This window comes from Symphalangus syndactylus, chromosome 12, assembly GCF_028878055.3.
Source record: "Symphalangus syndactylus isolate Jambi chromosome 12, NHGRI_mSymSyn1-v2.1_pri, whole genome shotgun sequence".
In the NCBI taxonomy this organism is placed as follows: Eukaryota; Metazoa; Chordata; class Mammalia; order Primates; family Hylobatidae; genus Symphalangus; species Symphalangus syndactylus.
This window is the reverse complement of record NC_072441.2, coordinates 41,122,087-41,140,000: the sequence shown is the minus strand read 5'-3', so window position 1 is coordinate 41,140,000 and position 17,914 is coordinate 41,122,087. Positions and strand designations below refer to the sequence as shown.

The 17,914-nt window shown below is 43.5% G+C and overlaps 1 protein-coding gene and 1 long non-coding RNA gene across 6 annotated transcripts in view; one reads left to right on the top strand and one right to left on the bottom strand.

Annotated features, from left to right (window-relative positions):
- Window positions 1-1,951, top strand: part of LOC134733725 (uncharacterized) — a 2,414-nt gene extending 463 nt beyond the window's left edge. The window contains exons 1-2 of the long non-coding RNA XR_010117349.1: window positions 1-44; window positions 315-1,951. The exon at window positions 1-44 is cut by the window's left edge and continues 463 nt beyond it. This is a non-coding gene — a long non-coding RNA (uncharacterized lncRNA). The remainder of the gene's footprint in view (window positions 45-314) is intronic.
- Window positions 1-6,816, bottom strand: part of LMO4 (LIM domain only 4) — a 17,120-nt gene extending 10,304 nt beyond the window's left edge. The window contains exons 1-2 of one of the 5 annotated variants that reach the window (XM_063624322.1): window positions 6,025-6,816; window positions 3,032-3,270 (exon numbers count right to left, since the gene is read on the bottom strand). In XM_063624322.1, coding sequence (XP_063480392.1) covers window positions 3,032-3,267 — 236 coding nt within the window. In that variant the 5' untranslated portion in view covers window positions 3,268-3,270; window positions 6,025-6,816. Of the gene's footprint in view, window positions 1-3,031; window positions 3,271-3,468; window positions 3,609-3,683; window positions 5,244-6,024 lie in introns of those variants that run through there. The other 4 variants (XM_063624323.1, XM_063624326.1, XM_063624325.1 and 1 more) reach the window with 4 other exon arrangements.
- Between the last annotated feature and the right edge of the window lie 11,098 nt (window positions 6,817-17,914).

Below are 17,914 nucleotides of genomic sequence, written 5' to 3'. Positions count from 1 at the left end.
ACTTCCTCCTCGCTGCACTTTCCGCGCCAGTCTCCGGGCCCGAGGTGGGGGTGGAGGAAAGAGGGTTCGAGGAAGAGAAACGTTGTTTCCGAAGCTACTTGGCGCGCTTGGGTGGAGCTGAAGGGTCAGGAGCCGGGGGTGGGGGAAGGGGCAGTCCCAAGGTTCCCCTACTTTTGTAAGATGGGGGGGCCAGGCAGGCGTTGGTCCCTTTAAGATCCACCCTCCCCCTCCGCTCTACAACCCCCCCCTTTCATTCTTTCCCTCCCTCTCTTAGAGGCCAATTTTGTTAATTAAATGTTTTGTTTGCGACGCAGCTCTCATTCATTGCGGACACGTCATTCGGAGCAGATCTAAGCCAGAGACCAGATCTCATTAGATAAAGCCCATCAGAACTGAGAAAATGGAGGAGCCACTAATTAAAGCTTTTAATTGTGCGGATTCGCTGCAGCAAGGCAGCCGCTTTATCTGAAATCTTGGAGGGAGAGGAGGCAGAAGCCCAGCTCTGCCCATCGACACTTGGCCGCGGAGGGGGAGGGGACTGGTGAAAGCGCCCCCTCATCTTGCAGCCCCCTCCCCCGCGCTCAGGCCGGCCTTTCCCAGCTCTAACGCAGCTTTTTAGCAAGACCTTGGTTGTTTTCAAAAAACCACAACCTCAAAGTCAAGACAGTTTAAAAGCCCCTCAGTAAATCACTATGTGGTCTCAATCGGACCAAGGGTCCCCTTCACCTGGCGGCGGGCGAGCAGATTACTCCACTCTTCTGCAGCGGTCCCTGCGGCATTGAAAGCTCCTCAAACAAGTGGACTTGAGGGACACTGGGGAGGGGGTAGCTGAGAGGAACAGGAACGTCTGCATCTCCCCACCTTCCCACCCTTTGGGCATCTTGATGGGCTGAGAGAGGAACACAAGGAAGACTTCAGTAATCTCTTAAATTGGAGGGGAAGGGGCGCTCAGCTGCTGGTGAACCCTGAGCTAAGTGTGAGGCCATCAATTTCGTACTGAGCTAGAATGCATCTCTCCTAGAAAGATCTAAGGTCCTCGGGATAGCATGTAGTTCAACAGCGAGCCTGGCTCCAGTTTCCAGCTTCAGAGGGAAAAAAGGAAGAACGTAGATCCCATTAATTAAGGCTCAGGGCTGGGCACACATCCTCCATTGCTCCATTAGGGCACAGGAAAACACCAAAAGGCCATTTACATTTGGCCCCAAGAATAGAGAAAAGAATGGACACAATTCCCAGGAAGCCACTTGCCTAAACTTGTCCTGGGGGAATACAAGTCAACCTATCTTCTTTTTAATTAGTTGTAATCAGAAGTGAGGGGTTTTTGGTTTTTTTTTTTTTTTTTGAAGGCACTCGGAGAAGAGATGAATTTGTACCATTCACAGAATCTTAACAGCACTGTCAATTTTTCCACTTCAAACCACACTCCTTTCTTACCACAGTTTTGCTTTCTATTTAATTACAGCACTGTCAAAGCTCATGGCATTACTTGGAAGGAGGACCAGAAAGCATTACACCCATGTTCCCGCTGATTTTCCAACATTTACTTCTAAAAGAACACTTAGTGAAATTAATGCTGCCATCTTAATTTAAAAATAAAAGCCCTCTCCCTTCCTGTATTTCTTTTACTTGACTGATTGAGGATGCCAGCAGAGTGGACACAGGTTGCATTATCAAAATAACTAAATGTCATTTTACTCCATCATCTTACACTAATGATAGCACTGGGGTAAACATATCCACACTCAGCTCTGAACTGCACTGGAACCTTTTGCAATGTTAGTCACAGGGTAAGGCGAATCACAATGGAGCTAAACTTTGAACAAAATATTTCATCCACTGATTTACCCACACTGAAGAAAGAAGAAGATTTTCTACTAATCACTTTAAAGAAAAAGGTTTAGGACAAATTTACATAGGATGAAATTCTTCTTAAAAGTGTGCCGTTTTCTAGTATCAACTGTGTGCGTGTGGGTTTTTTTTTTTTTTAATTACTGGATGTTGAAACAGAACACCTCCTAGAAGCATTCATGTGCATCAGTCTATCAAACCATTTACTCAAATTAAATGTGTAATCCTTCAAATGCCTCCTTTCAAATTAATGAGTTTAAGTAGCTTGAGTTCACCTGAAAAGATCCTATAGGCACCTGACCTCCTGAATTCTTTCCATTAATTGCACTGCAACTTGTTGGAAAAGACTGCTTACATGGACATATGAATGTTCCTATACATTGCTTTAAAATGCAAGATTAGTATAATTCTATAGGCTTTTTCTAAATCTCTTTTGGGGATCAAGGGCAGTGATACAAATGACAACAAAAAACCAAAAACCTGAACATGCTTCAATTGAAAAAAACTGCAAATTCTACATCGCAAACCACACACTAACTGAATTATTGCAAGCCTCCGAGTAACAGTATGATGAGAAACATTACCACCAGGTTTTATTTCTTGGGGCTTTTTTTCTCTGTAAGAATTACAAGTCTTTAAACTGATGGATAATTAGCATTTTTCTCAAGGAGCACAAAGAACGAATCACAGCTTTCCACTCAAAAAGTTTCAAGATGCTTATGTAAATATCGTAATAAGCCATCACTATAGACAAATCATTTCTCACTAACTACACTTGTATTTTTAAGTCAACCTTTGTTTCTGAGTTGCTCTGTGAGTTCCTACCTTGTTTTAAGGAACGCAGTTTAACTCCCGCTTGAGATGTTTGCTTTTAGCCTAAAGTCCAGTAGAGGCTGACCACTTAAACTCTGGGACCAGAGGGTGCTCAACCTTTGCACATCTAATGACCCAGTACCACCAGATGGTCTTTACTTAGTATGGCATTTGCCATTAATTTGCCATCAGATATTGGAAGACTAACACATGCTTCCTGAACCCCTTAAATTCCGCCAACTAGAAGATTCTTGAGGTGAAGGCTGCAATGTACTCCCATAGTTGCCTACTCCTTTCCTCACAACCCTGTTCACCTTTGGCCTTACCATTGCTCTTCCCCCCATCTCCAGGAAAGGCAGCAAAGTCTTACCTAATGTAGTCATTTCTGCAAAGGATCATGCCGCTTTTGGTGTAACAGGACGTGCCGATGTCGCCCAGCTGCGCCTGGCAGCAGGAGCACTTGAGGCACCGGCTGTGCCAATAGCTGTCCATGGCATAGAGCAGAAAGCGGTCCGCAATCTTGCCCCCGCAGCCTGCGCACCGCTTCCAGGAGAGGGAGCCGGCCGTCACCGGGGGCGGCTGCGAGCTGCTGCCCGGATTCACCATGGTCTGCAGAGGGCGGGAAGGGGACAGGGAGAGAAAGACAAAACAGGGGCGATGCAAAAGTTAGTAACCGCCGGAGAGAGCGCAAGCCCATTCCCCTCCTCCCCGCGGAGCTGCTGGAAGGAAACAGCAGGGCAAGGGCGGGAAGGAGGCTGAGGGGGAGAGGGAAGGAGGGAAGCTCGCCGGCAGCAGCCGCCTGTTTACTTTTCTCAAGCTTTGTTCTACGGCCACGAGCTCCTCTCAACTTTCCTGCGCTTACCGCCGCTGACAATTTCAGCTCCGGTACTGTCAAAACTCCGAGCAGGCTCCGCGGCGCGCTCCACCCCTCGCGGCGCCTCCTCCCAGCCCCCGCCTCCGCCCACTGTCCCCCTCCTCCCCTCCTCCGCCGCCCGCCTCCAGCAAATGAGGGTCAAACCCACCCACCGCCGCGCCCGGCCCCTCCCCAGCCCCCGCCGGGCTCCGGGACAGAGCCGAGGGGAGTGGGGAGGCGGCGGCCCCGCCGGAGCCTCGTTCCCTCCCGGGTTCTGCCCTGGGAAGTGCAGCTGCAGTTCACAAGTTGGAAATAGTTCGGTTTTCCGAAAGGGAACGAGGGAGGGACCGGCAGACGGGAGATGGAGAGCGTGGTGGTGGGAGGGAAGGCAAGGTGACGGGAGGGGGGTGCAGTGTGTAAAGTTGCGAAACTGGTTTTTCGTATTTTAAGCAGCACCTTTCACAAGCCATTGTGGTGACCGCCATCTCCCATTATTGTTCCAAATCTCATTTCATTTTGAAGATCAATGAGTGTTTTCTCTGGGTTTTCAGGACACAGGCAAGAATAATAGATCATTGAACTTTAGGATGCCTGTTAACTTCCTATACAAACACTCTCCACTTTGGTCTCACTAATCTGCCCTTGATCAGCAATTTAAATGCTAAAGCTTTGTTCCTCCAAAGGGGGGGGGGGGGCGGCGTTACAGATAATATGCGAGAAGGCACCATTAAGGGATGCACAAGTTAAATTCGAGCCCGTCCTGCTGTCACCAAAAACTGCTTTAGAAAAGAATTCCCCACTCTAATGAATGCCACAAGAGATGCAACTGGGATATAATATAGGAATCAATTTATAAAGCTTAGCCTAAACCGATTAATTTGTTGCCTTCAATCCCGAGTCCAATAAAGTCCTAGTGTTCCTCTAGTCACTTATTCTGTAAAAAGATCAAGTTATTTACTGCCAATTAAGCAGCCTGTTTTGTCTTTGTCCTCTGTAAGCTGAGAGTGTGGGCTCCCCCTGAGGCTCCCGGCTATCTGCTCAAGACATTCAGCTGATACCTCAGAAGAAGGCGAACTTTGCCTGTCCCCGGCCCAACTTGGCTGCTGCAAAAAAAACGAGGAAGGAACGAAACAAGGACTCGGGTTCCTTAAATAGGCCGATTTTAAACACATTTCCTCCGAAAGAGTCCCGGAACGTGCGTCCAGTGACCGCACAATAAACCAGAATAAGAACTGCACCAATTAAGCTGTAACAAAACCCTGAGACTTTGGAAACAGGACCACTCTAAAACCCATTAGCATTGCATTTATCCGAATGCATCATACCTTTATGTAAATTGATTTATCTGATGCATTTACTCGAGGAATTGCTTTTTGTTACAATTTCAACCCTAACCCAAATGAATCTGCATTTCCTGCCCTAGGTCTTTAAACTGTTTCCCCCAACGTTTTAATCGCTCCGAATTCCTTTTTAAAAGGAGAGAGAGGGAGGAGATTCCAAGCTCTTCCCCGCCCCCATCTTTAGTGAGAGATAAATATATATGTATTTTTTTTTTCTGAAAAGGAAACATTACACTGAGAAAAGCATCCAGTAACCCCATTAGCTAAAGCTCTTAAGGACAAGCAATACCTTAATGCTGATTAAATCTAAAAGAGATGAATCAAGAAGACTGACCAGAAACTGACTCCCCTGATAACTAAGGACGGGCCCTCATCAAGTTTCATTTAGAGTTGGAAAAAAAAAAAAAAAAGAAAGCTTTTAAGTTAAATAGGCTTATACTCTAGTAATTACATAGCCAAGCAATTTAGGTCCTGGGATAGTCAGTGAAATAGAAAGCAGAACTGGCAGCTAGAGGCAAAATCTGCCCCCCTTTAACAACGTCTCTGGTGTTTTTTAATGGAGACCAAGGGAGGGACAAACGTAACGCTGGCAATTTGTAGTACAAAAATGGATGCTTAATTCATGTCTTGATTTTAATTAGGTGATTCACCGTATTTCTTCTGGATTGGAACAAAAGACTTATAAGCCAAGAGGAATTTTTTAAAAAGAACCAGCAATACCGAATCCTGCTCACTTAGATCCTTCCTGCCACTGTTTCAAAAATAGTGTTTACTAGAAGGGCGGGGGGGTATCGTGACTATTCCCACCCCCACCCCCCCAAACACACTACTTCTCATACTTAAAATCCTCATCTAAGCACCCCTTGCCTTTCCCTTATGAACTAGAAATATCCCCACCCCCTCTACGGTCCCCACCAGCCCCGTTTCCAAGAAGAGCCCTTTTGTAAGCAGGAACCGCTACAAAGCTGGCGGCCCGGGGCTGCCCTCCGCGCTAGCTCGCAGGCCGGCCTCGGTAGTTTCAGACTCGCGCTTTATCTAAGCCGACGTATTGTTTACTTGCAATTTGGGACGGTCAGGGGAAGGAAGCCAAAGAAAACAGCCCTGGCCCGAATCGGCCCCCTCCCTCCCTCTCCCACCTCCCGGCCCGCGGCTCTCCACCCGCCCCCTTACCTGCTTTTCCCCTATATTGCAATATTGCGAGAGGCGGCGGCGGTGAAATGCGAGCGAAGCCGCTCGGCTTCCAGGGAAGGGGCGCCTGGGCTGGCGGAGCTGGAGGGAGGGAGGGAGTTCTCGCAGAAGCAGGAAAGGGGAGGAGGGGGCTAAGGGCGGCTTTTTTTTTTTTTTTTTTTTTTTTTTAAATCGCGTTGCTCTGGGGCGGGTTGGGGGGCCTCCGCGTAAGTGGCAGGCGGCCGGGAGCAGAAGTGTCAGTCTCAGTCTTCGTCCTTCTCCTCCGCCTCCGGCTGCGCGCGAGCAGCTGCAGGAGCCCTCGGCCCGCGCGGCGCGGCTTCAGGCGCGGCGCGGCGCAGCGGCAGCAACTGCTGCAATCGCTGCTGCAAGTTTGGCAATGTGGCTTCACTTTGTATATTCCCCCGCCCGGCGGCCCCCGCCCCCGCCCGCGCTCCTCCCGCTCCTCCTCCTCCGCCGCCGCCGCCTTCCTCCCTCCCGCGCGCTCGCTCGCTTGCTCGCTCCGAGCTGGCAGCGGCGGCTCGACTGAGCTCCCTGCACCTCCGGCCGAGAGCAGCCGCAAGCACAACAACCCCGGGAGCGGCGGCGGACGGTGCGGAGGCCGGCAGGCAGGCGCGCCCAGGAGTCGGGGGCTGCGGCCGGCCGGGTCCGGCGCGCTGGAGCCTGCGCCGCTGCCGGGGCTGTTGCCGGTGCTGCTGCTGCCCGGCTCGGAGGCGGCGGCGGCGGCGGCGCTGGCCTCTAGCCGGCTCGCTCGCTCCCTCCGCGGCTCTTACACATGTGTTACTGACAGAGCAAAATCCCAACTACTCCCCGGCTCTGCCTCCGACGTCAGCGACCCTCAGCCACTGGGCGGCCGGATTGTTCAGGCGGAATAATAAAACCTGCCAATCCGGGGAAGGACAAAGAGATGACTGAAACGAGACTCGGGGGGCGGGGGAGAGAGCGAGGCGGCGGAGCGGGCCGACAGAGGAGAAGGGAAGGGCCCGAATCAGGTGGGGAGAAGTGACCCGGGCGCCTGGCGCCAGGGCCCGCTTGGGCTGCCCTTCGCGACCCGGGATCCGGAGCCGAGACGCCGGGGTGGGGCCTCACCTGCCTTCTCAGCGCATGGGGACCCTGAGGACCCGCGCCCGCTCGCCCCCCGGGGACTGCCATCCCCTCGATCTGAGAGGAGACCCTTAGGAAACTTAACATCTTTCCCAGAAATGGGTCTCTTCCTGTTTGGGAAGATAAGTCTTGCATCTTAGGGCAGTGGACTTCTGTCCCCTCACGCACACGCACACAGAAAAGGATTTTTGTTGTTGTTTCTTTAATTCACGATATTGGAGATTTATGAACCGTAGTGGAAGCTTAGTTAACAAGGTAGAAACATAAAGGAAATAATAGTTGCTAGCTAAATACTGCCCACTTAGCCTCGCTCATACATAAAGGAAATAATAGTTGCTAGCTAAATACTGCCCACTTAGCCTCGCTCATACCCCCATTTACCCGAGTTTGAAAGTGCCTAGCAGGCATTTCCTGGATCCTTGTCAATTGCTGGTGATGTAGGGAGTACAGTCCTTATTTTCAAAGTTGACGAAAACTTCAGGGAGAAAGCCTTGCCCGACTACCCTCCCTCACTGTGGAGGATGAGAGGCGGAAATTCTCACAGCCCCCAAAAGCAATGGAAGTAATTGCAAGATTTGCAATCTCACAGCCTCTAGAGAGTAAGAAATGTCACTTCTAGTATAAATCAAGTTTTGAGGAATGCTTTTAGGGTGCTAGCCTGAGAGTCTTTTTCCAAGGCCGAAGCACAGCCTAGATGTTTGAATACCTAGGCATTCGACTTTATCTACTCTGCCAAATAGGTTTAATAAATCTCCAGACTGAGGCTAATATTAGGCCTGATTATTGTTAGTAAGTTCCAGAGAGATTTTTCTGGTGGAAATTATCATGAAAGTGCAAAGCCCTTCTGCTAAGTATCATTAAGTAAAACCAGCCTTGTGGGGCGAGTTTTCATATTGTATTACACACAGTACTGCTAGATTGAGGAAAGGAACCTGAAGGAGAATCTGGCGAGACAATGCAGATGTTGAACATCTATGGTTTTAGTGTCTATTTGGGGGATTTCTGTCTTTCAAACCATCAAAATTAATAAGGCTGCATAAGAAAGAATAATTATTGTCCATACAGTCAGGTAGAGGGCATTTTAAATATCAATTCAAATACTAATTTTTTAATTCTAGCACCTTAAAATTAAATGAACTAATTTTATTGATTTGTATTTAAAATTGCCCTGTTATGATCAATTCACCTTGTGCACATATAAAAAGCTTTTTTTAAAAAAAAAAGTCTTTAAAACTATAATAGTGATTAAAATGTCCTACACAGAAAACAGCTGCAGATGGGCATGATTAATGAGGACCAACTTAGAAAAGATGTAATGCTGCTTGAAGGTTAGTCAAGAAAACTCAATTAAACCAGATGAGGAGAGGAACACCATAAACAAATAATACATTTGAATCCCCTGGTTCATTTTCACTTCTTAAATAATTTATAATAAAAGGAGATGACACAAGATCTTAGTGGGCTACAATTAAGTTATGATTTGTCATGTGCAAGTAAATTTCCTTCTCTGGGCCTTAATTTTCTCATCCACAAATGAGAGAATTAAGCCAAATGGTCTTTATTTTTTCTTTTTTAAAATGATTTTCTTAGATAGAGCACATAATGCATAGATGTATAATGAATTGTGGTACTTTTCAGGATTTTTCCTGAAGAATATGCACTAAAACGAAATCTTAATTCCTGAAGGGAATGTTAGAAATTTAACCACACGTATGTTCAGCTATCACTGAGTGATTATCCAAAGGATCCCGGTGGTGTTTGTGGAAGGAAGGAGAGTGAGATGGATAAAACTTTGAGTAACAGAGCTCTAGGCTACAGGGCCTACATTTCAGGAGGTGGTTTTAGTGCTTCAGCTCTAATTCTGTGCGGAGTGAGGTCTTTAAACATGTCCTGGTAGATTGGAGTGGATGGGAGTGTATTACCAGAGAGCTTTATTTGCCGATGTGTGTTTATAGAAATACAAAAGCGATAATGGCTAACATTCTCTTCTGAGAGGTAGGGACTAAATACATTCACTGTAATCAAAATTCAGGTGTACTTTAGTCACAGCGCCACCTCTGGGTAATCTTTATTTCTGCATTCTTTGCGTTTAGCAGTCCTTTCTCATCCTGATTTGTGGTCTGAAAGTGCCTGGTTGAGTGGGTAGCAATGTCAATCTTTTATTTGCACTGATGCGAAACACAAAAACCGTGTAAACACACACAAATTCAGTATGGGTAAAGAAATTCTGTATTCGGGTATTCTTCAAACAAATATTAAAAACAGTGCATAAAGTAATATTCCTGGTATAAAGTAAAAATGCCTAACTTGAAATAATGTTATATTGTGCCCCACAGTTGACGAAACCTCTGCTGATATCACACATTCATCATTCATCCTACTCATCTGCAATGAGATATAAGAGTAGGGGGCTTTGGAAAAGAAAGATAAATGTGAATCGTTTCTTTCTTGAATCCTAATTAAATGTGGGAACCATACTGCTCCTAGATCAAGCCGTCATTTTCTCCACTTGCCCCAGAATTATTTGTTCATAGCTTCCTTTCTCGTTTATGTCCTTCAATCATAATCATTATTTTCTCCAAGTGACAGTTCGCTAAGAATCTCCCATGGACAGCCAGAGGTTCTACACAGACCTATGCAGCGTTTAATGTCTGGAGAGAGTCTAGACTATTTGATGCTGATATAACCTCCAAGACAACATGCCCCAGCTCTTTCTCAGGAAAAAAATATTCTGTCCTTTTAAAGTCAATGCAAAACCGTTTTTGAAGAAAGTCTTTTTAGGAAGGAAAATTTTTAAAACTCTGCTCAACTTTATTGCTGCCATCACAGAGATCCCTTGATATTGAAAGTTTCCTCCAACGTAAATATAAAAAGCTTGAATCTAGGACAACAATTCCAGAGTGTAAAAGGTGTGGAGAGAAAAGGGAACAGTAGTTACCAACAGACAAAACCCAAGGAAGAGGAAGGGCAGGTTAGGTCCTGGGCCAGTTTTCTGTGGTGGCATTGTTGGCTGAGCAGTGGGGTGTATGGCACAGTAAGTAGAGTCAGGGACTTGCTGCTTCATTTAAGAACAGGAGTTTACAGCCACAGTGGCCCATGCCTATAATCCCTGCACTTTGGGAGGCCAAGGCAGGTGAATCCCTTGAGTTCAAGACAATCCTGGGCACCATGCAAAACTCCATCTCTACTAGAAATACAAAAGTTTAGCTGGGTGTGGTGACATGTGCCTGTAGTCCCAGCTGCTGGGGACGCTGAGGTGGGAGGATCACCTGAGCCCTGGAAGTTGAGGCTGCAGGGAGCCATGATTGTGCCACAGCACTCTAACCTGGGCAATGGGAGTGAGGCCCTGTCGCAAAATAATAATAATAAGAAGAAGAGTTTACATAGAACTCAACATCTCGAAAAGCCTATATTTCACAGAACCATATCTTGGCTTTAAAACATTGATAATATTTAATAATACTTTGAATTTACTGACTGCCTTTTTAGTCTTTCTCAAAATTCTTTATAAATATCTCACTAAATGTCTCATGTGATAAATGTTTCTAATAGTTGCCTTATTAGAATATTATTGTTTGTTTTTTGTTAAAGCAATCTAGACGACTACATTTGGTAAGTATCCCACCAAATTATGTTAATCAGTATTTAGGAAGTTCTACCCTAACTACTCTTTTTAAGGTAATAAACAAGCATAGTGAAGAAGTTGATTTTATGGCAAGAAAATAACAGATCACTGAGGAAAAGGAAACAGCATTGACATTGTTGTGATTGGAAATATAATTTAAGATGTAGATTTTGATTTTAATTATTCTATTTGATTAAGGTATCTGAAACTCCTAGAGTTGATAGAAAGGTGAAAAAGATAATAGGAAAGAAGAAAACACCTCTGTGACCCAGCATTTTGCCTGATGTAGCAAGGCTACTTTAAAACAGTGTCATGAAATTACTCATTGTCTTCATAAAAGTTTATTAGCGTAGCAACAGAACATTACAAATCCCCCAAATTTGCCTCAGAACTATCAGCAAATCTTTTTTTTATTTTTTCATTATTTTTTATTTTTTATTTTTTTGAGACAAGGTCTTGGATGGGTCACAGTCTGAAGGCTCACTGCAGCCTCAAACTTTGAGCTCAAGCCATCCTCCCACCTCCTTAGCCCCCTCACCCCTACCCCAGTAGCTGGGACTACAGGTGCATACCACCATGCCCAGCTAATTTTTTTTGTAGAGACAGGGATCTCACTGGTTGCCCAGGCTAGTCTTGAACTCCTGGCCTCTAGGGATCCTCCCACCTCAGCCTCTCAAAGTGCTGGGATGACAGGTGTGAGCCATCGTGCTCAGCCCAGCAAATCTTGATATATGAATCTGTTTCATGGCAATGATACCATAGAAAAAATTGTTTGGCTTACTCATACTACCTATTTCTAAGCCTGAATTCTGTCAACAGTATTCAAGCACAGTGATATTCTGCATCTATCATTGCAAATAAATTATCAGACTATATGTGAGTGTATTATATGTTCGTTAAGGTCTTTTAAACGGTCTAGGGGGTCGATAGGTACTGCTTATTAAAGTCAAGTCTTTGCATGGATAGATTTAATTTTGTAATAGTTACAAAAGAGGGTATATAGATGACTGGGCCACTTGTATATATGTGAGGTGGTTATTACTAAGAATATATGTTAGAGTTATAAATCCAGTAGAAAATAGCAATTCTGTTTAAAATTAATTACTGTTTCTCTCCAAGATGATGGAAATGAGCACTTACTGATAGAGAAACTAAGGCATTAAGATGTAATTCATTCTCCCTTATGTTCCCACTAACTCTTCTTGGTAAAAGAAAGGCTACTAATTCAGAAATTTTAAGGGCCCAAAACCATAACTTCTTTTGTTAGTGTCAGTTTTAATTCTAGTATTGATGTAATTAAGCTTTTTCTCTGTGTGGATTTGTAATAAGCTGTATTTTAAAGTATAACATTGGTTTCTATTTGTTCACCAAAAAAAGTTGATGAAAATGTGATAATATTTATTCATCCAATTGTAATGAATGACTCTGTTGGAATTATGGAAGTACAATCCATAGCTGTCCTTGGACTTGGAAAGCACGCATTTCTACTCTATACAGCACCATAAATTTTTTAGAATAAAAAGAACAACCAGATATGGATTTTTTTAAATAATAAAATTGAATAACTCAATTGACTAAAATGTGTTCCCTCCACACAGAGGTACACATTATAACGTCATCATTTATATTTCTCAACATAAATCAAATTTCATAATAAAATTGTTTTTGATGAATCACCACTTCTTTTCTAGCTTCAAAACATTCTGACAGAGAAAGCAAATTTGTCAATTTCTCTGTGTGATAAGAAATCACTGAAAATATATTTAAGACCTTTAGTCTAAGATAATAATTTTTTTTGAAAGTTTCATTTAAAAGGAAAACATTCAAGGGAAGCCATTTTCAAATTTGGAGAAATAACTGAAGAATAAAATAGACTTTCTTTTCAGCATTTTTTTTCAATGCCATCTGCTATACTCTCTGACAATAAGGCCAGGAGAAGTCATTACAGAACAATACTCTGGAAACAATTTGCCTCAAAAAAGAATGAAAACTTAAACAACACTACCTTCATACATGTTTGCTCTAATTACAGCATTAGAACACCCAAGCATTGTCCCCAGATGCCTCTCTCTGTCCTCTTTTTATTGCTTTTCTCCACTGAGATAACATTTAACACTGCATTGAAATTCCTACTTACTGCTTGTGTCCAGTAGTAAATCCTAGCACATTATTAGAATATCTGCCTGTTATCAGCTCAGTCAGGGAATGAATTATTGACTATAACTCATTGCTGGGAAGACTACGCATGACACTCCAGTGAAGTTTTGATAATTTCTAGAAGTCATGGTAATTTATGGAAGGGGGTTTTGATTGATCTCCCACCACCTATTTTGCACCTATCAGTAAATAGGACACATATTGATGGCCTACTTGAACTCCATTAACAATATGGGGGAATTCACAACTTAAGCATTTCTCTTTTTTCTAGTATGATTTCTATTAAGACAGTCACTCAGTTTCTATTAATTTTCATCTGTGTGGTTTACTCCTGAGAGGGAGGAATCACAGATCTCAACTACTGAATGTGTAACATCACTATTCTAATAGCGATTTAGGTATAGTCTTCATTCGTAGTTATACCAGCATCTGCCTTTTGGAAAGAAAGCCCTACGATCATTGGAACAGATGGAGGTGGAGCAGAACAAATACTGAAAGATTTTAAAAGGTCTCTTCAAGTGTTGTAATACGGCTGATAGAATAAAAGAGAATTTTTTGAATTAATGGATAGTAGGCAAGTTCGTTATTATTTGGGAAAAAGTTTATAATGTATTTGATATAAAATGTACAGATACCATTTAATGTGTTATGACTGTCACTTTAAAGTTCATTTGCCAGAATGTTAAATAACAATCACCACCAATCACAACTCTCCTTCAGTTTTAGGTTTATTTTCCTCCTGTCTCATTTTTGCTGGGTTTCTCCAAATTCAATTATTTCTCAGGGTAAACTCCACTAGACAAATGTTCCTTTTATTTCCTTACTGAGTTTTCATCATTGTGATTTCATTATTGTTTTATTTACTACAACAATTGCTTTCTAGAAAAACAACCAGTATTTTCAACTCGTAATATGTACTATGTAATATAGCAAACAATATAAATAATAATTTAAAATTTAATGGTTATTTCCTAGATGACATTTAAAACATGTCTATATTTCTAGAAATTTTATCTTATACCCAATAGTGTTTAGTAATCTGATGCAAAAATAATGGTGTCTCTTTTGCCAGAGCAGTCAAGATTGGAGGCGGGTAACTTGACTGAACACTTGGCTTAAAGAAAATAATTCTTTTTTCATTTTATCTTAATTTAGTAGCTTCTAGCAGTCATCTAAACAATCTTAAAATTAAAAGATAATGTTAATGGGAGAGACTGTTGTCACAGGATAATGGTTTCCTGCTGCTAGATTAATGCAGTGGCAATAATACTGGAGCATTTATTGAAAATAAAGGGAAAGACAAAGCCAGGAGATTTATTTTTAAAGCAGGTGTCAGGATCCTATGACACCGTTGTGTTATAATTACTATGTTTTAATTTTACCAAATGGCTGATGGAGAATGACCCCTTTCCCTGATGGGTGTGGGATGGCAATGACCCTTGCTGTATCCCCATTACCGGAGAGCAATACTTTGTGTAGACAAGAGGAGACTGTTGTGTGATTCTTCCAATCAGAAGACAGCGTCTAAAGGCTGTGTAATTTAAAGAAACAAATACCAAAAACGCACAAATAAATTTGTCCTTGACCAAACAAACAAAAGGCAAGAGCCTACTTAACAGTGTCATCAATTGTTCTAGAAACACTAATAAACCCCACATTGGCGCCCAAATGCATTGCTGTCCAGCAAGCCCCAGGAATGGCCTATACGACAAAAGCTCTGTCCATGGATGTTAGCCACTGCAGCCAACTATCCTGGATTTACCTTCTTTGAATACATAATGATAACCTGGGGCTAAGAATAGACTTCTCCGAATGGCATTCTCATAGGAATGCTGTGGTAGTCAAAATTCTAAGATATACCCCCAAGATTCCCCTCCTTGGGTGTGTGTGCCCTTCATAACACCTTCTCCTTGAGTGTGGCTGGGCCTGCCTTAATTAGGTGAGCCCTTGTGAGAGAGGTCTAGAGATAGAAGACATGAAAGAGATTCAGAGCTGCAGATGATGCTCTCCTGTTGTTCTGCAAGGGCAGACTGCCATATGTTAGAGGCTTTATGGGGAGGCCACACAGCAAGCAAGGACCTGCATGCAGCCTCTAGGAGCTGAGAGCGGTCCCTGGCCAAAAGCTGGCAAGGAATTGGAGACCTCAGTCCTACTGCCGTAAGGACATGCATCCTGCCAACAACCAGTGATCCTGGAATGAGAACATAAGCCTCAGATGAGATGATAGTCCCAGGTGACACCTTGATTTCAGCCTGGTGAGACCCTGAACAGAGAACCCATCTGCACCATACATGAACACCAGCCTACAGAGGCTCTGAGATAACAAATGGGTGTTGTTTTAAGCCACTGCATTTATGATCGTTTGTTATGCAGCAGTAGAAAGCTAACAAATTCTGTGAGAAAAAGCCAAATGAGATACTTTCTTGTCACCTATTTCTCTCTACTATGAATTCTTCCATTTGCTCCCTATTGTCCAATCTCCCTCTCTAGCAGAGCCTGGGACAAAAAGCTGGAGTGTCCTCACTATAATCAGGGTGTGTACCAGTTAGGATCTGGGTTATAAGCAAGAAATACCAATAACTAACTCATACATGAGGGAAATATTAAAAGATATCAGGGGTTCTTAGAATTAACATGAGGCCTGAGGACCAGTCTGAGAAACAGCAAGAACCAGAAGTGCTCTAAAAAGTTATGAAGTAGGAATTTCAACAGTGGTCTCCTAGCAGAAATAGGGTGGTTAGTATGGTGTTGCCTAGACAAATGACCTTCAACTATTCCTATGCTTCCCTGGGCCACCTAGTCAAGTTGCAAAATCCCTAAAAAGAGCCTCCTATTGGGCACTCTGTCATGTACCTGACTCTTAAGAAGAGGTGCAGCCCTCTTAGGGCGTCTACAGTTGGAGAAAACCCTGGAAGTCCCCTCCCTCTCAGAATCTATAGAGTGAAAGAGGTAATTCCCTATAGGAAAATAGATAGTGGACTTTTTTTTTTTTAAAGTGATGAATGTCAGCCAAATTGTATGTGGTCAGAGGATGAATGCTAGAATCAGGTATGAGGAGGAGCAGAGAGCCCATCATTCAATCACATCCAAAGCAGGTCATCAAAAAAATAGGAGTTTTAGGCCACAGGAGACCTCATAATAAGCATGAGAAGCAGATACCTGCAGCACATAGGGCCATCTGAGCAAATTCTAGACCCAGGAATCCAACTGGCTTCCTACACGCCCCACACTTGGTTGGTTTAGACCTATGTAGACCAGTCAGAATAAGACTGTGATCTACCTCTTTTGTGTTTAACACTCATTAATTTCTTACTTGTCACCGTATCATAAGCACCATATTTCCTGTCTCTTAGGATTATAAGTGTCCATGACTATTTGCAGGGGGAAAGGAGGTGGGGAAGATGTTACACGTTTCAGAGTTGTTATATGCATGTTGAGAAGGGCAGTGGGAAAACCAGTCTGGTAGGTTCAGGGCATTGTAGGATTTCTGTCAGTTGACATACACAAATGGACTCCTGGTTTTCTTTGTTATTTTTACCTCAATTAAAATTGTACTATCCTCAGTTCATTCATACATTCAAAAAACATTTATTGAGCACCCATTATGTGCCAACCAATGTTCAAGGTGGTAGAGATAACAGCAGCAAAGAAAGCAAAGCCCCTGCCCTTATGGCATTCATAAATTATTGTATGTTAGAAGGTGGAACATGCTAGGAAGAAAAGGAAGCGGGGTAAGAATGATAGGGAGTGGTGGGGCCAAGTGAAAAGGCTCTTGGTGGTCGAGCACAATTTTGTGTAGGTGAGTCAGGGGAGGCTTCAATGACAAGACAATATTTGCCCAAAGACATAAGGAAGTAAAGGAGCCACGCTCCTAAGGGAAAGAGAATTCCAGGTAGAAGTACCAACGTTGCAAATGCCCTAAGGAAGATGTGTTTGGTATGTTTTAGAAGCAGGTAGCAGACCAGGTTGCCCAGGGTGTAGTAGATGAGATCAGAGTTTAGATTGGGACAGATGTGGGACCTGGGCTTTTACCTGGATGTTACCGGAGGATTCTGAGCAGAAAAGAGATATGATCTGATTTGCACGTTAAACACTTCATCCTGGCTGCTGGGTGAGAACAAACAACAAAGCAGTCAGGAAGAAGCAGAAAGATCACCATGACGAGATTCTTGCAGAAATCAAGCAAGAGGTGATGGTGGCTGGAACCACAGTGATAGCAGAAGCGAAAGTAAGAAGTGATCAGATTTTGGATATTTTTGAATATCTGGGGCAGATAGAACCATGGTTTCTATTTCACAATTTACATTTGAGTTCATGCGCCTTTGACAATCTTTGCTGTTTCCATGTTTCATGGCAGCTATACCTTTCCTTCTGTTTCTGAGAAGCTGGGCAGGCACCTCCCCCCATCTCTCACCTCACAAAATTCCTCTTCTCACATCTGAGTTTATGTCAGAAATAGCCACAATATTGTTTTTCACTCAGATATTTCTATTTTAACTCAGAAGGGAGAAATAACAAATATTGAACCTCCCAAGGAATATAGACACTAAGCTAGGTTCTTTCCATAGTGCAATTCACTTAATCATAATAACTACCTAATACAATAGGCATCATTGCCATTGCCTCCATTTTAACACTGAAGAAACTCAAATCATAAATGTTAAGTGATTGCCCAAGAATAGCATCAAAGCTGAGGTGCAAAACTTGGAATTCAGCAAAGCTTAATAGATTGAAGAAACCTTCCACGGTCCACTCCTATATGCTAATAAATTAGTCTGTGCAACTTTAGCTTCTAAACCCGTGGTTCTCAACTGGGGATGGTTTTTGCCCCCCAGTGGACATTTGGCAATGTCTAGAGACACTTTTGGTTGTCACACTGGGGAAACAGGGAGTTGCTACTAGCATCAGTGAGTAGAGGCCAGGGATGCTGCAAAACATCCTGCAAGGCACAAGAAAGACCCCCATGACAAAGAATTAGTCTGCCCCAAT